The sequence below is a fragment of the Nyctibius grandis genome, chromosome 1 (assembly GCF_013368605.1).
Source record: "Nyctibius grandis isolate bNycGra1 chromosome 1, bNycGra1.pri, whole genome shotgun sequence".
In the NCBI taxonomy this organism is placed as follows: Eukaryota; Metazoa; Chordata; class Aves; order Nyctibiiformes; family Nyctibiidae; genus Nyctibius; species Nyctibius grandis.
Window position 1 is genome coordinate 133,311,377 of NC_090658.1, and position 19,381 is coordinate 133,330,757.

At 54.9% G+C, this 19,381-nt stretch overlaps 1 protein-coding gene across 11 annotated transcripts in view; it reads left to right on the forward strand.

Moving 5' to 3' along the window:
• Positions 1–15,182, forward strand: part of DTNB (dystrobrevin beta) — a 648,286-nt gene extending 633,104 nt beyond the window's left edge. For 4 of the 11 annotated variants that reach the window (XM_068406925.1, XM_068407004.1, XM_068407234.1 and 1 more), the window contains 4 exons: positions 3,360–3,449; positions 6,872–6,925; positions 11,509–11,544; positions 14,633–15,180. In XM_068406925.1, coding sequence (XP_068263026.1) covers positions 3,360–3,449; positions 6,872–6,925; positions 11,509–11,513 — 149 coding nt within the window. In that variant the 3' untranslated portion in view covers positions 11,514–11,544; positions 14,633–15,180. Of the gene's footprint in view, positions 1–3,359; positions 3,450–6,871; positions 6,926–11,508; positions 11,545–14,632 lie in introns of all 11 variants that reach the window. The other 7 variants (XM_068406681.1, XM_068406848.1, XM_068406763.1 and 4 more) reach the window with 6 other exon arrangements.
• The last annotated feature ends 4,199 nt before the right edge of the window (positions 15,183–19,381 follow it).

The window sequence follows — 19,381 nt, forward strand, 5'->3', positions numbered from 1 at the left end:
ATGGTGACTCCACCACCTCCCTGGGCAGCCCCTTCCAATGCCTAATGACCCTTGCTGAGAAGAAATATTATTTTCTGAGAAGAAATTTTAAATAACAATTCGCATTTATCGCCTGATCATTGGAAATATCCTTCTAGAACAATCTTCCTTGCCTAAATGAGCCGCTGCCAGAAGAAGGTGAGGAAAGAGGCTACAAAATGGTATCAGAGGAGCAGGAAGTATCAGTGGATACTTTTAATTGGTATTTGATGCCTGGAGGGCTACAGCAAGGACCGCCAGCCTGTAGCCCCCCGTATACTCAATAGAGGGGAAGGCTGTTACTTGTTCTCCAGAACTTGAGCCGGTGAACGGGTCAGGTGATGGAGGACATCCGGCTGGAAACACCGAGTATCTACAACTCATCCGTGAGAAGGATGCGTCTTTTTCCGATCCCGTCGGTAGGAACAAGCTCCTCATCTCTCTAAACACTTCCAGAACCGACAGCAGAAGCAGGCATTTCCAGGGAGGCAAGACGCCAAATACCAGAGGCACAACACTCCATCTGTTGCTGTGGGTGGTCCAGTCGCCTCTTCTTCATCTCTACGACGAGTTTGATGGTGCAGTCGAGAGCTCTCAACTGATGTCTTTGGCAGCTGCCTCTCCTTCCCCCCCCGTTGCAGACTGGTTTTCTTTTTCCAAGCTGCGTGAAGCGGAACAGCAGCGCAGTGAGTCCTACCAGTCACTGGGAAAATCTGCTCTATCTGCTTCATCATTTTCCCCTTTCCTTCTTTAATTAGGACAGCACAAAGAGATGAAATGATCTCCTTTCTGCTGCTAGGAGCAATGAGCACATGATTATAGGAGTACATTAACTGTCCTACTCGGGTTTTTTTCATTTTACAGTAGTGCTTTGGCGTCCACATTTGCTCTCCAGCCATCTGCTTTTCCCTTCGGAGAGGCAGGCAAAAGCCATGACAAAGCAAACTTCCCTCTGCACGGTTTACACTCACCAGAGCTGTCTTCCTCCAGCTCCTGGCTCTGGTAGAAGCTGATGTAATTAATCAAGGGCTCATTCATGCCTTGTGCCTGAATGACTGGTTCAGAGGGGGATGGTCTTTGTCAGGACCTGTTGATTCTGCTCAAAGTGAAAACTTGGGTTTTTTTCTAGGTTTTTAACACCTGACAGCACCTCAGATATGTGTTGGGATGAACCAGGTGTTGTATAAAACTGTTCAGGGCTGGGCTGAGCAGCTGCATCCCAAGGGCTTGGCGTCAGTGGTGGTGACAACTCCCCAGAAGCAAACAAGCTACAGCCAGTGCCTGCAGTACACTGATTTTTAGGGGGTTTTTTTTAAAAAAAAACCATTTAAATTTTTGCTGACTTTTGCCTATCCACCAGATTCTTATAAATCATCATGGTGGGAGAGAGAGGGAAAAGGGAGTGAAGATCTCAGTGCTGTTCCACCTCTTGCTGTCATGACTAGGAGCATCTTCTCTTTCCTCCCAGGGCACAAGTCTTCTGCGAGCTTCCCCATCACTGCAGGAAGGTCTAGAGAAGGAAACCTGTGAATTGAATCCCAGTTACCTTGGTCATGTCGTCTTCTTCTCAGCAAGGGTCATTAGCCATGGGAAGGGGCTGCCCAGGGAGGTGGTGGAGTCCCCATCTCTGGAGGGGTTTAAGAAAAGCCTGGCCATGGCACTTAGTGCCCTGGTCTAGTTGCCATGGTGGTGTCAGGGCAATGGTTGGACTCAATGGTCCCAGGGGGCTCTTCCAACCTCATTGATTGATTCTGTCTTAAGGTAAGTTACCTGTGTAGGTAATCTCTTGATCTTCCCCTGGCCAGAGGGAGAATGCAATAATACCCTGATGCCCTGATGGTATTCCAGTTGAAATATTCAGATAGAGAGGCCACCATCTAATTAGAAAACTAATGCTGCTGTTTATCGTCTTGGAAGAGGAGAAAACAGTCCCTTGGGATGTCTCAGATGCAAGTACTGCTGCCAGCAGAAAGGTGGAGGTTCCTCCCGTGATAAGCACAGTGGTGGCTTATTCAACTACTAGAAAAACTCGTGCAAGAAAAAAAAATGGCCAACAGACTCCGTAATGTTTCCTGGAATGATCCTTCCGGAAAGGCAATCTGCACAATTAGTGCTGTGTCATATTAATCATGCAAAATCAGGCAAATTCAAGGCAAGTGGAGAACACAGGAAGCAGGATAACATGTCTGTGCTTTCACATAATAAAATAATTTAATGCCTCCAGCCAGGAGGGCTTCAGGTGGCTCCTGCACGTAGATGTCCAGAGGAGCTCGTTAAGGTTATTGATGTGTTCCACAGGTGAGACAGGCGGGTGTTTTACAGCCTTCCACTCCCAACAGTAACACCGGGCAGGGCTTCACTGTCACGGGCAGTGACAGGACTTGGGACATCCAGAGACCTGCATAAAGTGGCCTACACAGAATCAGAATGGTTAAGGGGTGGCAGGGACTTCTGGAGATCATCCAGCCCAACCCCTGCCCAAGCAGGGTCACCCAGAGCACGTTGCACAGGATCGTGTCCAGGCGGGTTTGAATATCTCCAGAGAAGGAGACTCCCCCCTCCCTGGGCAGCCTGTGCCAGGGCTCTGGCACCCTCACAGCAAAGAAGTTTTTCCTCATTTTCAGATGGAACTTCCCGTGTCTCAGTTTGTGCCCGTTGCCCCTTGTCCTGTCGCTGGGCACCACTGAGCAGAGTCTGGCCCCATCCCCTTGACACCCCCCTGAGGTATCTGTGAGCATTGGTAAGATCCCCCTCAGTCTGCTCTTCTCCAGCTGAACAGCCCCAGCTCCCTCAGCCTCTCCTCGCAGCAGAGATGCTCCAGCCCTCTGACCATCTCCGTACCCCTCCGCTGGACTCTCTCCAGTAGCTCCTGGTCTTTCTTGAACTGGGGGGCCCAGAACTGCACCCAGTTACTCCAGGTGTGGCCTCACCAGGGCTGTGTAGAGGGGCAGGAGAACCTCTCTCGACCTGCTGCCCACACTCTTCCTCACGCACCCCAGGACACCATTGCCCTTCCTGGCCCCAAGGGCACATTGTTGGCTCATGGGGAACTTGTTGTCCCCCAGAACTCCCAGGTCCTTCTCTGCAGAGCTGCTCTCCAGTAGATCAGCCCCCAACCTCATCAAGGGGAAGGGCGGTGCAATAGCTAATTAGCCAACAGGCAGCCGAGCAGACCCCGGGCTGCTCCAGAGCACATCACCAGCTCTCACTTGATGGGGCCCTGCCGTAGGCTGGGGTGACCCAGCTCTGTCCCCAGGGGGTCCCCGGTGGGGGACGCGGGGCTGAGCATCGTGGTGGGGCACGTGCGATTCCCGCTGTTGGTGTGTCTGCTCTGCTCCCAGGTACGAGGAGGAACCTCCGCAACGACCTGCTGGTAGCGGCCGATTCCATCACCAACACCATGTCGTCGCTGGTGAAGGAGCTTCACTCAGGTAAGGGTTAATTCAGCAGCACATACGCACGGCAGGAGAAGGAGGGCTTGAAGTCATGAGCTGGAGCCTTGGCTTTAGATTTATTTTTTTTTATAAAAACTATTTAAAGCGTGATGTGGGATTACGTGTTCATTCTTTCAATGGTAAAATCACAGAATCAATGAGGTTGGAAGAGCCCTCTGGGATCATCGAGTCCAACCATTGCCCTGACACCACCATGGCAACTAGACCAGGGCACTAAGTGCCATGGCCAGGCTTTTCTTAGACCCCTCCAGAGATGGTGACTCCACCACCTCCCTGGGCAGCCCCTTCCAATGCCTAATGACCCTTGCTGAGAAGAAATGCTTCCTCATGTCCAACCTGAACCTCCCCTGGCCAAGCTTGAGGCTGTGTCCTCTTGTCCTAGCGCTGGTTGCCTGGGAGAAGAGGCCGACTCCCACTGCGCTACAACCTCCCTTCAGGTAGTTGTAGACTGCACTAAGGTCACCTCTGAGCCTCCTCTTCTCCAGGCTAAACACCCCCAGCTCCCTCGGCCGTCCTGCCTGAGGTCAGAGCTCCCTACCAACACACGTGTGAGTTGTTACACCCACGCTATCGCTTGGTGACAGCGATGCCCGAGCAGTCCATGAGGCTCCTCAGCAACAAACCCCCATTAGACGCCGTAACCACAAATACATAGTAAATGTACCTGAGGCCAATTGCAACAGGGGATTAAACAGCGATGTGGAAAAAAGATAATTATTCCCTTTGTGCCTTTTTACTGTGCCCGTGGACACCCTGGTGGGACCGGAGCAGCTTCTGCTGCCATCCAGGGACGCATCCTGTGGCTCTCGAGCCTTGTTGGCGATGGTGTGTACGATCATTTGGGAGCCCAGCAGCTTGTTTGGGGGCTGCCTTCTCTTGTAAGAAAGGAAAGCAGTCTGAACCTCAGGGTTTCTATTCTGCGCCTGCCCCAGCCCCTTGCTGTCTCCAGTAGGTGCATCACATAACCCCCAAAAACTTAGAATTATAGAACGGTTTGGGTTGGAAGGGACCTTAAAGCCCATCCAGTCCCAACCCCCTGCCACGGGCAGGGACACCTTCCACCAGACCAGGTTGCTCCCAGCCCCATCCAACCTGGCCTTGAACACTGCCAGGGAGGGGGCAGCCACAGCTGCTCTGGGCAACCTGGGCCAGGCTCTCACCACCCTCACAGCAAAGAATTTCTTCCTCACATCTCATCTCAATCTCCCCTCTTTCAGTTTAAAACCGTTCCCCCTCGTCCTGTCACTCCATGCCCTTGTCAAAAGCCCCTCTCCATAGAATCATAGAATGGTTAATCAGAGTCTCCTACTTGAGGATGTGCAGATACTAAAGAAGGCTCCCTTGAAAGTATCTGAAATCATTTCGTTTGTGTAAATTAGGAGAAGCATGAGTTATCCTCAGCTGATGAGAGTCGGTGGGATTTAGCAGGCGCGGTCCCGGAGGTAAGCTGTGAGAACAGACACCTCCTCCAGCCCCCGGCTCGCCGGCAGAGCTGCAGGCATTGTGCTTGGAGCGGTCTGAGACAGCGGGGCGTGCGCGGCCCACGTCCCCAAGTGCCTCCCCATGAGCTTGAAAAGCAGATCCCTGTGGAAAGGGAGCACCACGCAGGGTTAGCCCTTCCTAGGTGGGCGTCCAGAGATGCTCTAACTGTCCCCTTCGCCGATCGTTGGGTGCTCCCAGTGCTGCCAAGGGGACATTGACATCGTTTGTACCCCAACTGCACTTAACAGGTCAGAATCAGAATCAATGAGGTTGGCAGAGCCCTCTGGGATCGTCGAGTCCAACCATTGCCCTGACACCACCATGGCAACTAGACCAGGGCACTAAGTGCCATGTCCAGGCTTTTCTTAAACCCCTCCAGAGATGGTGACTCCACCACCTCCCTGGGCAGCCCCTTCCAATGGCTAATGACCCTTGCTGAGAAGAAATGCTTCCTAATGTCCAACCTGACCCTCCCCTGGCCAAGCTTGAGGCTGTGTCCTCTTGTCCTAGCGCTGGTTGCCTGGGAGAAGAGGCCGACTCCCACTGCGCTACAATCTCCCTTCAGGTAGTTGTAGATGTCTCATGGGTCCTGCTATCAAAGCAACAAAGAGCAAATGTTTATCAGATCCCCTTTGATCAGATCTGTTCAAAATACTTCAGGTTTTCAAACTGCATCTTTTATTGCAGGGTTTTCTCCCTTTCTTTGCTCTCAGCAGCACGTGAAGTAGGCAGAAGTGATATCGCTGCTCATAACAACCATCCCCTGTTTACACAGGTCTCATTGAAATGTAGGACACAGAGATATGAGCCACCATCAGCAGAAGAATGTGACCTTCTGCTCTGCTCTCTGCCACATAAATACGAGCCTGGCCATAAATCCTCTTGAACTTCACCCGAGTTAAATATAATGAAGCACCAGAAAGTGAGCGGCTGTCTCAGGGTCACAGCCTGTCACCAGGGATGTGGCTTTGCCCCTGTGTGGGCATTGGTGTCACTGAACACCTTGCATGGGCAAACTCTGCAATGCCAGGAGGGACCCTCTGAGGTTGTCACCTGGAGTCCCCATAAACTCAGCCTGAAAGCCCTGAACTCATAGAATCACAGACCAGTTTGGGTTGGAAGGGACCTCAAAGCCCATCTAGTTCCAACCCCCTGCCACAGGCAGGGACACCTTCCACCAGACCAGGTTGCTCCAAGCCCCATCCAACCTGGCCTTGAACACTGCCAGGGAGGGGGCAGCCACAGCTGCTCTGGGCAACCTGGACCAGCTGTGCCCAGGCACCGTGCCATAGGAAGGATGGTGATGCTCCCACCCAGGTTCTCTTTGGGAGCCTGGACACTTGTCCTCCCTCCCCTCCAACATCAGCTACACCTGATACACCAGTGACCTCATTTAGCCCACACCCAGGGCTAAGCAATAACACTTTTTCTCTCACCCAACGTCCCCTCCCCACCCAAGGAAGGGAATTGGGAAAAGGAGGGAGACTCGTGGGTTAAAATTAAACAGATTTAATCAAATAAAGAAACCAATATCAACAATAACACAAAACACACAAAGTTATACTTAGCCTCAGAGTTGCAGCGGGTTGTTCCAGGAACCCTGGTCATGGAGAAGGAGGAAAAAGGAGGCCAGAAGAGAGGAGAGCAAAAAGAGCCACTCCACCAAGCCCTCCTTTTATAGTGAGCTTGATGTCAGTGATACAGAACCCACCTGTGGGCCAGCCTGGCGCAGCTGCCCTGGGTTTAGCTGCTGATGGCCCTGATGACCATGGCTGAAACAAAAATCTAACAGAAACTTGATTCTATAAATTTTATCCCCTGGAAGCAGGCCAGACAGGCTGCAGGAAAGCTCCCCACGTAGCTGTGCTCTCACCTCCTTGTCTCACGTGGGCTTATTTTCTTTTTCTTTTTTGAAGCAGAGGAAGAAGATGAAGAAGAAACAGAAAAAATGCAGAACGGAAAGGAGCGAGGTAAGGGGACAAACCGTGGTGTCTGAGCTGCGGAGCATTTTCTGACGTGCTCCTCCAGGAGATGACTTCGCCGTCTCCGTTCGGGGCCGCAGGAGAGGGCTGCCAGGTCGCTCTCTCCAGCATCTGCTGTGGCTTGAGGTGACATCACGGCCAGGGTTTCTTCAGCGTGTGTGTTCAGCTTCCAAGGATGTTTTTCTTCCAGCAAAGGCCACACACAGATCTTTGAAACGTGTAGGAGAGGAGGGAGTTGCTTGAGCGCTGCAAGAAATCCGGTTCAGATGAATATACCAGGAGAAACCCAAGCGTGGGCTGGCGACCAGTGAAGCTCCTGAGCGGTGGGACCGTCATCTGCTGACCCACTGCCTCCGGTGACCTTGGCTTTGGAATGACTCCACCGAGGGTAATCAAGGGTTTCGTAGGAGGTCTCTTTCATCTCTGCTATCCCGGGATTGCTGGCCCAGATGCTGATCGTCCCCAGACCACGTCCTCCTTCGGCGCGGGTGAACCCGTGACACGCGCAGGCAGAGCTACTCCCGGGGCTGGAAGCGATCACCGCAGGCGTGGGACGCAGCCCCCGATCTGCCCACCACCGCGCGGCGCACGGCGGGGTTGGGGGGTCTGCAGGAGATCTGGGCCTCACGGCGAACAGAAAAGCACCTCCCGGACCCTCCGTGGGACCTCGGGGGGTCTCTTGGCTTTTGCTTCCTACGCTTTAAACCGAAGCACGAGAAACAGACTGGAACAGGTTGGAATCAGCCCGAGCGTTCCTGCCTCGCTTGAGCCAAACCCAATTTCAGCATCAACAACTGGAACTTTTTATCCTTTTTTTTTGTTGTTGTACGTGTGTTTCACTTCTGGCTGAGCTGCAGTGGCGGGGCTTGTGGTTCTCACCGAAAGAGCTCCTTTTCCTGAGTTTTCCTGAGTTTTCCTGAGTTTTCCTGAGTTTTCCTGCATTTCCCTGAGTTTCCCTGAGTTTCCCTGAGTTTTTCTGCATTTCCCTGAGTTTTCCTGAGTTTTCCTGAGTTTTTACTGAGTTTTTCTGAATTTTCCCGAGCTTTCCCGAGTTTTTCCCGAGTTTTTCCTGAGTTTTCCTGAGTTTTCCTGCATTTCCCTGAGTTTTCCTGAGTTTTTCTGCATTTCCCTGAGTTTCCCTGAGTTTTAACTGAGTTTTAACTGAGTTTTAACTGAGTTTTTCTGAATTTTCCCGAGCTTTCCCAAGTTTTTCCCGAGTTTTTCCTGAGTTTTTCTGAATTTTCCCGAGCTTTCCCGAGCTTTCCCAAGCTTTCCTGAGTTTTTCCTGAGTTTTCCCGAGTTTTCCCGAGTTTTCCTGAGTTTTCCTGAGTTTTTACTGAGTTTTAACTGAGTTTTTACTGAGTTTTTCTGAATTTTCCCGAGCTTTCCCAAGCTTTCCCAAGCTTTCCCGAGTTTTTCCCGAGTTTTTCCCGAGTTTTTCCCGAGTTTTTCCTGAGTTTTTCCTGAGTTTTCCTGAGTTTTTCCTGAGTTTTCCTAAATTTTCCTGCCCAGGGAGTTCTGCAGAGCCTTCAGGTGTTCGGAAATGCTCCGCTTCCCGATGGTTTGTCCATCACTATTAGACATCATAAGTTCGTATGAAGAAGCACATCGCTGTCAGACATTCTAAGCTTGTAGGAAGAAGTGCTGTGAGTTTGATTTTAGCTAAAACGGGAGTTTTTCGAAGCGGAATCGCCCTGGCTCTGAATCCCAGGGCTAGAACATTCCTCGTCAGTTAAATACTTGAGATGCTCAGCAGATGACCCTCCTGCTTTTTTCCAAATGTGCGTTGTATCTCGCATGGGAAAAGGGAAAGGGGGATTTTGGGCAGTTGAAATATGACGTATGGTAGCAGAGATGTAGTAGGACAAACTCAGCTCTGTTACTCATCGCGGCAGCATTGGAGTCGGGGGGGGTGAGGGAGATGTGTAACCAAAAGCAGAACTTGGTCCAAAAGCCTTCGTGTGGAATGTAAATATTATCTCTGCCAGAGAGTGAGGGATTGCTTAATGTCACAGAGTCAGACAGGGAAAAATCTGGCAGAAAATTCAAGGAGCAATCGATATAAACGGCCGTCCTGCAGAGCGTGTGCGCTACGGGAGGTCCTCCAGCCACCACGGCCACGGGGAGTCAGGCGCTGGGTTTTGTGTGGGCTACGGTGAGGATGGGCGTCACGAAAGCATCCCCACCTCAGCAAAGCTGCAGCGTCAGTCGGCCTCTTCTCCCAGGCAACCAGCGCTAGGACAAGAGGACACAGCCTCAAGCTTGGCCAGGGGAGGTTCAGGTTGGACATGAGGAAGCATTTCTTCTCAGCAAGGGTCATTAGGCATTGGAAGGGGCTGCCCAGGGAGGTGGTGGAGTCCCCATCTCTGGAGGGGTTTAAGAAAAGCCTGGCCATGGCACTTAGTGCCCTGGTCTAGTTGCCATGGTGGTGTCAGGGCAGTGGTTGGACTCGATGAGCCCAGAGGGCTCTTCCAGCCTCATTGATTCTGTGGTCCTGAATGAACAAGAAGAAAAATCACTCATAGTTCGTGTGTTCCCCAACTTCTGCAGTGGTGTAGACAAGGGAGATGCCTCCTCATGGGGCTCCGCTGCGCTGTGGTTCCCAGGGACAGCACCGCCCTTGGGCTTCCTCACAAGTTTCTTCACAAAGTTGTTTCATATTTGTGTGCCAATTAATCAGCCTCAGAGCTCGCTTCCCCTCTGCGAGGCTTATGTTTGTACCCCTGATCACAGAATCATGGAGTGGTTTTGGTTGGGAAGGACCTCTAAGCTCATCGAGTCCAACCGTTACCCCAGCACTGCCAAGGCCACCACTAACCCATGTCCCTCAGCACCACATCTACACGGCTTTTAAATCCCTCCAGGGATGTAGCAGTGGCGTGGTGAGGCTTTAGCAGGATGAAATCATTCGGGAAGGCTCCAAGTTGGCTGCGTCTTTTGTGGTTGGGATTACAAATCAAGCAGCATCTCCGGAGATGTCTACAAGGTTTGCAGGCACAGAAGAGCGCAGTCGGGAGCTGGCAAAGCCACGTCCACCCAGTCGTGTTAGACATCACCCCACGGCGGTTCAGCTGGCCTCGGTGCTCTCTTGGTGTTACCCCTTCTTGAAACCTGGCGTTACGTACCCATATGTTGTACGTGTCCAGACATCATCCAAGGTCAGCCCCCTGCTCGGCTAGGGCTGTCCCACTGTTTGCTGTGGTCCTGCTGCCATCCAGAGGGACCTCAACAGGCTGGAGAAATGGGCCGGCAGGAACCTCACGCAGATCAATAAGGAGAAGCACAAAGTCACAGAATCACAGACTGGTTTGGGTTGGAAGGGACCTTAAAGCCCATCCAGTCCCAACCCCCTGCCATGGGCAGGGACACCTTCCACCAGACCAGGTTGCTCCAAGCCTCATCCAACCTGGCCTTGAACACTGCCAGGGAGGGGGCAGCCACAGCTGCTCTGGGCAACCTGGGCCAGGCTCTCACCACCCTCACAGCAAAGAATTTCTTCCTCACATCTCATCTCAATCTCCCCTCTGTCAGTTTAAAACCGTTCCCCCTCGTCCTGTCACTCCATGCCCTTGTCAAAAGCCCCTCTCCAGCTTTCCTGTAGCCCCTTCAGGCACTGGAAGGTGCTAGAAGGTCTCCCCGGAGCCTTCTCTTCTGGGAACAACCCCAGGCACCAGGACAGGCTGGAGGCCACCTGCACGCAGCTTCGCAGGGAAGAACCTGGGGGTCCTGGTGGACACCGAGTTGACTGTGAGGCAGCAACGTGCCCTTGTGCAACGAAGGTGAATGGTTTCCTGGGCTGGCAAAGCATTGCCAACCCTGGTGAGGCCACCCCTGGAGTGCTGGGTCCAGTGCTGGGCTGGCCAGTACGAGAGACATGGACAGACCCGAGAGAGTCCAAGAAAGGGCCATGGCAATGATCAGGGCATGGAAGCATCTGTCACATGAGGAGAGGCTGAGGGAGCTGGGATCAGATCAATGTGTGTAAATAACTGATGGAAAAGACTAAAGAAAACTGAGCCAGAGTCTCCTCGGTGGTGCCCGGTGACAGGACGAGCCAGCGGGGGCACGTCGGAATAGAGGAAGTTCTGGTTGAACATAAAAACCACTTCTCTACCATGAGGCTGGTCAAACCCTGGCCTGGGTTGCCCAGAGAGGCTGGGAGGGGGCCTCCACCCGTGGAGACACTCAAAACCTGATGGGACAACGTCTGGGGCAGCCTGCGGTGGCCAACCCTGCTTCAAGGTGGGGGTTGGACTGGGTGATGTGGGATTTCTGGACCTTCTAGGATTTGTGGGCCTTCAGGACATGGTGGCATTGGGTCAATGGTTGGACTTGGTGATCTTCTAGGTCTTTTCCAACCTTAACAATTCTATGATGATTCTGGGGTTCGCCAAGATCAGGAGCACTCTTCTACCTGCCGTGGATCTCAGAGGACTTGCCACTTACCCCACATGAGGCTGTTTGTGGTCCTAAGAAGAGGACCCGTTAGAGCAGGGAGAGGTGGGGAGGGCAGAGCTCTATGGGCAATAAAATTACCTCCTTTCTCACCGAGCCTTTTCCCTGTGTTGCAGGTTAGATGGACCACCACAGGCTGCACAGTGATTCAGGTAAGGGTGGATGTGTTTTCTCTCCCCGTCTCCAGCAGCACCGTTGCAACGCACAGGGCCAAGTCCCTGGTCACCTCCTGCCCTTCTCCTTTGTCTCCTGTTTTGGTGCAAGGCGAGGAAGGTTCCCCGCCTGCCCGTCGCTCCACAGCCCTTCAACAGCATGTTGGAGTTTTTGTTGTTAAGACCCAGTTCTGCTCCTGCCACAGATGATGGGAAAGCATAGAATCATGGAATGGTTTTGGTTGGAAAAGGCTCTTAAGATCATCGAGTCCAACCGTTACCCCAGCACTGCCAAGGCCACCACTAACCCATGGCCCTCAGCACCACATCTACACGGCTTTTAAATCCCCCCAGGGATGGGGACTCCACCACTGCCCTGGGCAGCCTGTGCCAGTGCTTGACAGCCCTTTCCATGAAGAAATTGTCCCTGATCTCCAATCTAAACCTCCCCTGGGGCAACTTGAGGCCGTTTCCTCTCGTCCTGACATCATTAACTTCAGTGAGAAGAGAATCATCTCCTGTTTTCATAGAATCCCAGACTGGTTTGGGTTGGGAGGGACCTTAAAGCCCATCCAGTCCCAACCCCTTGCCACGGGCAGGGACACCTTCCACCAGACCAGGTTGCTCCCAGCCCCATCCAACCTGCCCTTGAACACTGCCAGGGAGGGGGCAGCCACAGCTGCTCTGGGCAACCTGGGCCAGGGTCTCACCACCCTCACAGCAAAGAATTTCTTCCTCAGATCTCATCTCAATCTCCCCTCTTGCAGTTTAAAGTCGTTCCCCCTCGTCCTGTCACTCCATGCCCTTGTCAAAAGCCCCTCTCCAGCTTTCCTGTAGCCCCTTCAGGCACTGGAAGGTGCTAGAAGGTCTCCCCGGAGCCTTCTCTTCTCCAGGCTGAAGAGCCCCTCCTATACTGAGCGGCCTCAGCCAGGAAACAGGACCCTATTGTGGTGGGCACTGCACTAAAAACACGATCTCTCCCCTGAAAGAGCCCGTGCCGTGAGTTATAATAAGGCACAACAGATGGATGGACAAACAGGCGGCTGGAGAGCAGGAGACGGTGTCAAGGGAGAAGCCCTGAGCCCGAGGGTGACAATGCCTCTGCAGGACCTGAACGAGATCCGTATCTTCACCCACCCGAAAGGCTCCTAGGAGGGCACCGGGTTGGGTTTCCACGCTCCCGTGCGCTGGCTGGGTGTTTGCAGGGGAAGGAGGAGGCTTCTCCTGGCAGAAAACCATGGACACGGGCAGAATTTAACCCCCTTTCGAGGACCTTGTCCCTTGTAGGTTGGTCCGTTGAGAAACCAGACAGCAGAAAGTCCTTTATCGTTCCCGTCCCAGGTTGGACCCAGCCCGGAATTAGTTGTGACGGATCTGAAACACAATTTTGCGTGATAAAACCACCCCATCGTCCTCTAAAAGGAGAAAAAAAAGGTGTTTTTTCCCTTTCTGCCCCCCCTGCCGTTTTAGTGCTGGACAGAGATAACCCGAGAGCGGCTTGAGAGTTTTTCTGGTCGTTTTTACATTAGAAATTCAAGTCCTGCCTCATCTGGGAAACAATCTGGTAACTCAAGAAGGAGTGAAATTAAACCATGGGAGGGGAAGGCAGCACGGAGAGCTGTTTGTGCTGGCTGCCTGGGGCTTTTCTTAACGTCCCGTTAATGGCTTTGGAGAAAAGGGTGGCTTTGACCCCAGGCACCCCTTAGCCACCGATGGGGGGGTGAGAAGCTCCTGGTTCCCTGAGCAGCCCAGCAGTGCCTCTGACAACACCAAGGGCTGGCCCTGATGAGACAACTGAAAATATAAGAGAGAGAAACTACCTTCAGGTTTCTTTCTCCTCCAGAAAGAATGAAAAAAGACATGGCAGTGAAAGAAGAAAATCCTTCAAACCATGGTTGGTTCTTCTTCAAGTTCCTAGTTCCAAGTTTCCAGTGGAAGGTGTCCCTGCCCGTGGCAGGGGGTTGGAACTAGATGGTCTTTAAGGTCCCTTCCAACCCAAACCACTCTCTGATTCTCTGATTCCATGATTCCTCGCATTCCCGTTTGGTGCTGGGACCTGGGATAGGTCACAGAATCACAGAATCAATGAGGTTGGCAGAGCCCTCTGGGCTCATCGAGTCCAACCATTGCCCTGACACCACCATGGCAACTAGACCAGGGCACTAAGTGCCATGGCCAGGCTTTTCTTCAACCCCTCCAGAGATGGGGACTCCACCACCTCCCTGGGCAGCCCCTTCCAATGGCTAATGACCCTTGCTGAGAAGGCGTCCTCCTGAACCTCCCTGGTGGCAGGGTCAGGCCGAGCTGGACCAGTGGCTCTGGCCACCCTCCAGCTCTGGTTCCCCACCAGTGATGGAGGGGGCTGGGATGGGTGGCATCAGCAGGGCCATGCTGATAACACATCATGGCTGTTCGTGGCCCAGCACCAACCTCACCCTGGCAAAGTCAGGTGTGTGAGCTCAGGGGCCTTGGGACCCACCGCAGCACCGTGTCCCTGCTGTCCTGGTGGCGTTGAAAAGGTGGCTCAGGGGAGACCTTCTCGCTCTCTACAACTGCCTGCAAGGAGGGTGTAGCGAGGGGGGGTCGGTCTCTTCTCCCAGGTAACAAGTGATGGGACGAGAGGAACCGGCCTCAAGTTGCCCCAGGGGAGGTTTAGATTGGAGATCAGGGACAATTTCTTCATGGAAAGGGTTGTCAAGCGCTGGCACAGGCTGCCCAGGGCAGTGGTGGAGTCCCCATCCCTGGGGGGATTTAAAAGCCGTGTAGATGTGGTGCTGAGGGACATGGGTTAGAGGTGGCCTTGGCAGTGCTGGGTTAGTGGTTGGACTTGATGATCTTAAAGGTCCTTCCCAACCCAAACAATTCCATGGTTCTATGATTTTATGACTCAGGATCTCGGCTTTCCCCTTTTCCCGGGTTCTCTGTGTCCCAAGGTGAGGAGCTCTGGGGTCAGCCAGAAGGTTCAGGAGGTCCCAGCTTGGCTCCTGCCCCACAACCGTGCAGGAGCTGGTCTCCAGACCCACGTGGGCTCGGGCTGGAGCTCTGCTCACGGCGATGCTGACGGCACGTTGTGTTTCCCACGACGCAGGCACGGAGGGTTGCGCTCACGACCGAGAGACGTCTCCTGTCCGTGGGAAGAGGCACGTCCCAGCTGACACATCCACCATCGTGCGACCGTGACCGACCTCAACCACCTGCTGACGAAAGCGGCTTCTCCAACCCCCCCGAGGGCTCTCCCCAAACCCCCCCTGAGGGCTCTCCCCAACCCACCCCGAGGGCTCTCCCCAAACCCCCCCCGAGGGCTCTCCCCAACCCCCCCCGAGGGCTCTCCCGTGGCCGCTCACCTCGTAGGTCATTGCATGTACTCTCTTCCTCCGTGTTCACTAACGATGATCAGACGATGCCTCATCAAACTCAGCAATTTATGGGAGGTTTAAAAAAAAAAAAAACCACCACAAAAGTCAAGCTCCTGCTCCTGCTGAGTGTGCTGATCTTTTTTGATCTCCTCCCAAACGCTGTCACCATCGTGTCACACGCCGGTACCCCTCTGGCCTCCTCCCCTCGGTATGCATGAAAAAATGGGGGCAGAGCCTCCTGGGGCGTGACACAAAGGGGGGTCTGCCTTCAAAAACCCACCTTCTCCAAGCACCGCTGTCTGCCCGTGTCTGGTTGCCATCACATGTGATGCCACGTGTCACCATCTCTGGAGGGCTTTAAGAAAAGCCTGGCCATGGCCCTTAGTGCCCTGGTCTAGTTGCCATGGTGGTGTCAGGGCAATGGTTGGACTCGATGATCCCAGAGGGCTCTGCCAACCTCATTGATTCTGTGTCACCGCGGGAGCAAATGGCCGGGCACGTCCCGGCTGGGGGGATGCACAACCCGAGGGGTGGCCGTGATGGCCACCAGCCTCCCAGCCACCCTGGCCCTGCTGTTCTCCACACTGGTAAAAAGTCATCCAAGGTGATGGAACAGCTCATCCTGAGTGCCATTACATGGCACATGCAGGACACTCGGGACATTGGGGCCAGCCAACATGGATTCATGAAGGGCAGGTCCTGCTTGACCAACCTGGTCTCCTTCTATGACCAAGTGACCCGCTCAGTAGATGAGGGCAGGGCTGTGGATGTGTCTATCTAGACTTCAGTAAGGCATTTGACACTGTCTCCCACAGCATCCTCCTGGACAAACTGGCTGCCCGGGGCTTGGCTGGGTGGACTCTTAAATGGGTTAAAAACTGGCTGGATGGCCGAGCCCAGAGAGTGGTGCTGAATGGGGCAAAGTCCAACTGGCGGCCGGTCACTAGCGGTGTTCCCCAGGGCTCAGTGCTGGGGCCGGTGCTGTTCAATATCTTTATAGATGATCGAGACGTAGGGATCGAGTGCACCCTCAGTGAATGTGCAGATGACACCAAGCTGGGTGGGAGTGTCGATCTGCTGGAGGGTAGGAAGGGTCTGCAGAGGGATCTGGACAGGTTGGATCGATGGGCCGAGACCGACGGCGTGAGGTTCAATAAGAACGAGGGCCGGGTCTGACACTTGGGCCACACCAACCCCCTGCAGCGCTACAGGCTGGGGGAGAGTGGTGAGAAAGAGCCCTGGGGGTGCTGATCGACAGCCGGCTGAACGTGAGCCAGCAGTGTGCCCAGGTGGCCAAGAAGGCCAATGGCATCCTGGCCTCTATGAGGAATAGTGTAGCCAGCCGGTCTGGGGAAGGGATCGTCCCTCTGTACTGGGCACTGGTGAGGCCGCACCTTGAATCCTGTGTCCAGTTGTGGGCCCCGCACTTCAAGAGAGATGTTGAGGTGTTGGAACGAGTGCAGAGGAGGGCGACCAAGGTGGGGAAGGGTCTGGAGGGTCTGACCTGCGAGGAATGGCTGAGGGAGCTGGGGGTGTTTAGCCTGGAGAAGAGGAGGCTCAGAGGTGACCTTAGTGCAGTCTACAACTACCTGAAGGGAGGTTGTAGCGCAGTGGGAGTCGGCCTCTTCTCCCGGGCAACCAGCGATAGGACAAGAGGACACAGCCTCAAGCTTGGCCAGGGGAGGGTCAGGTTGGACATGAGGAAGCATTTCTTCTGAGCAAGGGTCATTAGCCATTGGAAGGGGCTGCCCAGGGAGGTGGTGGAGTCACCATCTCTGGAGGGGTTTAAGGAAAGCCTGGCCATGGCACTTAGTGCCCTGGTCTAGTTGCCATGGTGGTGTCAGGGCAATGGTTGGACTCGATGATCCCAGAGGGCTCTGCCAACCTCACTGATCCTGTGATCTCCGCATCCCTCTTCAGGCGCTGAGGTCAGTTTGGTTTAAGACGAGGAGGAACAATGAGGTGGTGGAGTTGGAGGCTGGCAGCTCCCCGCTCCCTGCCGGGCCTTTCTCCCAGCAACCTTCTCCTGGCAATCAGCCCCAATCACTGGTGACTTTTTTTTCTCCTCGGTGCTCAGGAATGTTATTTTTAGTGGAAGGAGCCGAGTGCCCTGCTGCATCTATAAATATTTATCAAGGGTGATGAATGCAAAGGAGCGATACACCCCGAAAGCAGCCCTGGGCTCCTCCTCCCGCCTGAGCCGACGCGCGGCCCCGGCGCGCGGCAGAACACGCTCGTCGGGAGCCTGGGGGAGAGGGAAGATAAACAGCCACGGTGGCCGCAGGTTTAGCGGGATGTAAATATTGTGAGCGAGCTGTCAGGGAGGGAAGGCGAGTGGTGATAACCTGGGGCGGCGCGTTGGCTGTGCCCTGCGAGCACGGCGCTGGCGGGGACGGGGAAGGGTCCTGGTGGGCTCCACGCGCTGTGGGCTGAATTTCATGGAATCACAGACTGGTTTGGGTTGGGAGGGACCTTAAAGCCCATCCAGTTCCAACCCCCTGCCACGGGCAGGGACACCTTCCACCAGACCAGGTTGCTCCCAGCCCCATCCAACCTGGCCTTGAACACTGCCAGGGAGGGGGCAGCCACAGCTGCTCTGGGCAACCTGGGCCAGGGTCTCACCACCCTCACAGCAAAGAATTTCTTCCTCACATCTCATCTCAATCTCCCCTCTTTCAGTTTAAAACCGTTCCCCCTCGTCCTGTCACTCCAGGCCCTTGTAATAAGCCTTGTTGTCGCAAGGCTGGGGCTGCAGGTCAGTGCTGCCAGGAGGATGGTGTTCACCCAGCAAACGCCACTGGAGCAGGAGGAACCTGTGCCCCCCCCGATCCTCTGGAGCACTGGGGTTTGCCTTGGGTGACTTTGCACATGAAGTTCAACAAGGCCAAGGGCAAGGTCCTGCCCGTGGGTTGGGACAATCCCAAGCACAAACACAGGCTGGGCGGAGAATGGATTGAGAGCAGCCCTGAGGAGAAGGACTTGGGGGTGATGGGTGACGAGAAGCTCACCATGAGCCGGCAACGTGCGCTGGCAGCCCAGAAAGCCACCCGTGTCCTGGGCTGCATCCCCAGCAGCGTGGCCAGCAGGGCGAGGGAGGGGATTCTGCCCCTCTGCTCCGCTCTCGGGAGACCCCCCTGCAGTGCTGCGTCCAGCTGTGGGGCCCCAACAGAAGAAGGACACGGAGCTGTTGGAGCGAGTCCAGAGGAGGCCACGGAGATGCTCAGAGAGCTGGAGCCCCTCTGCTCTGGAGACAGGCTGAGAGAGCTGGGGCTGTTCAGCCTGGAGAAGAGAAGGCTCCGGGGAGACCTTCTAGCACTTTCCAGTGCCTGAAGGGGCTACAGGAAAGCGGGAGAGGGGCTTTTTACAAGGGCATGGAGTGACAGGACGAGGGGGAATGGTTTTAAACTGAAAGAGGGGAGATTGAGATGAGATCTGAGGAAGAAATTCTTGGCTGTGAGGGTGGTGAGAGCCTGGCCCAGGTTGCCCAGAGCAGCTGTGGCTGCCCCCTCCCTGGCAGTGTTCAAGGCCAGGTTGGATGGGGCTGGGAGCAACCTGGTGTGGTGGAAGGTGTCCCTGCCCGTGGCAGGGGGTTGGAACTGGATGGGCTTTAAGGTCCCTCCCAACCCAAACCAGTCTGGGATTCTGTGGTCCCCGGGCAGTGCGGTGACGTGGGGGGTGTCTCTGACAAAGCTGTCACGGGAACCGTGGTCTGTCACGGGAACCAACATTCAATAAACTCGTCTCGTCCCCGAGGGGTGTCTCGCCCCTTCACCGTGTGAGAAAAGCAGCGAAGGGCACAAAAAAGCAAAAAAAAAGGGTTTTAAGAGGCGGCGCCGGCCCCACGGCAGCAGGTGCGGGGCACCCACACCCCGTACCCATGGGGCACCCACACCCCGTACCCATGGGGCACCCCCAGCCCGCACCCGTGGGGCACCCCCAGCCCGCACCCCTCCGCTGAGGGTGCCCAGGCAGGGAGCAGTGGGTGCTGCCCCCCCCGACCCCATCAGCAGTGCCCCGGGGGACAGGGATGGGGGACACAGATGGCACCAGCACACCGGACCCCATGCACCCCACAGAGACCCCAGGGACCCCCTGTGCCCCGTGGAGACCTCAGGGACCCCCTGTGCCCCATAGAGACCCCAGGGACCCTGTGCACCCCACAGAGACCCCAGGGACCCCCTGTGCCCCACAGAGACCCCAGGGACCCCCTGTGCCCCATGGAGACCTCAGGGACCCCCTGTGCCCCATAGAGACCCCAGGGACCCTGTGCACCCCACAGAGACCCCAAGGACCCCATGTGTCCCATGGAGACCTCAGGGACCCCCTGTGCACCCCACAGAGACCCCAGGGACCCCATGTGTCCCATGGAGACCCCAGGAACGCCCTGTGCCCCATAGAGACCCCCAGGGACCCTGTGCACCGCACAGAGACCCCAGGGACCCCCTGTGCCCCACAGAGACCTCAGGGACCCCCTGTGCCCC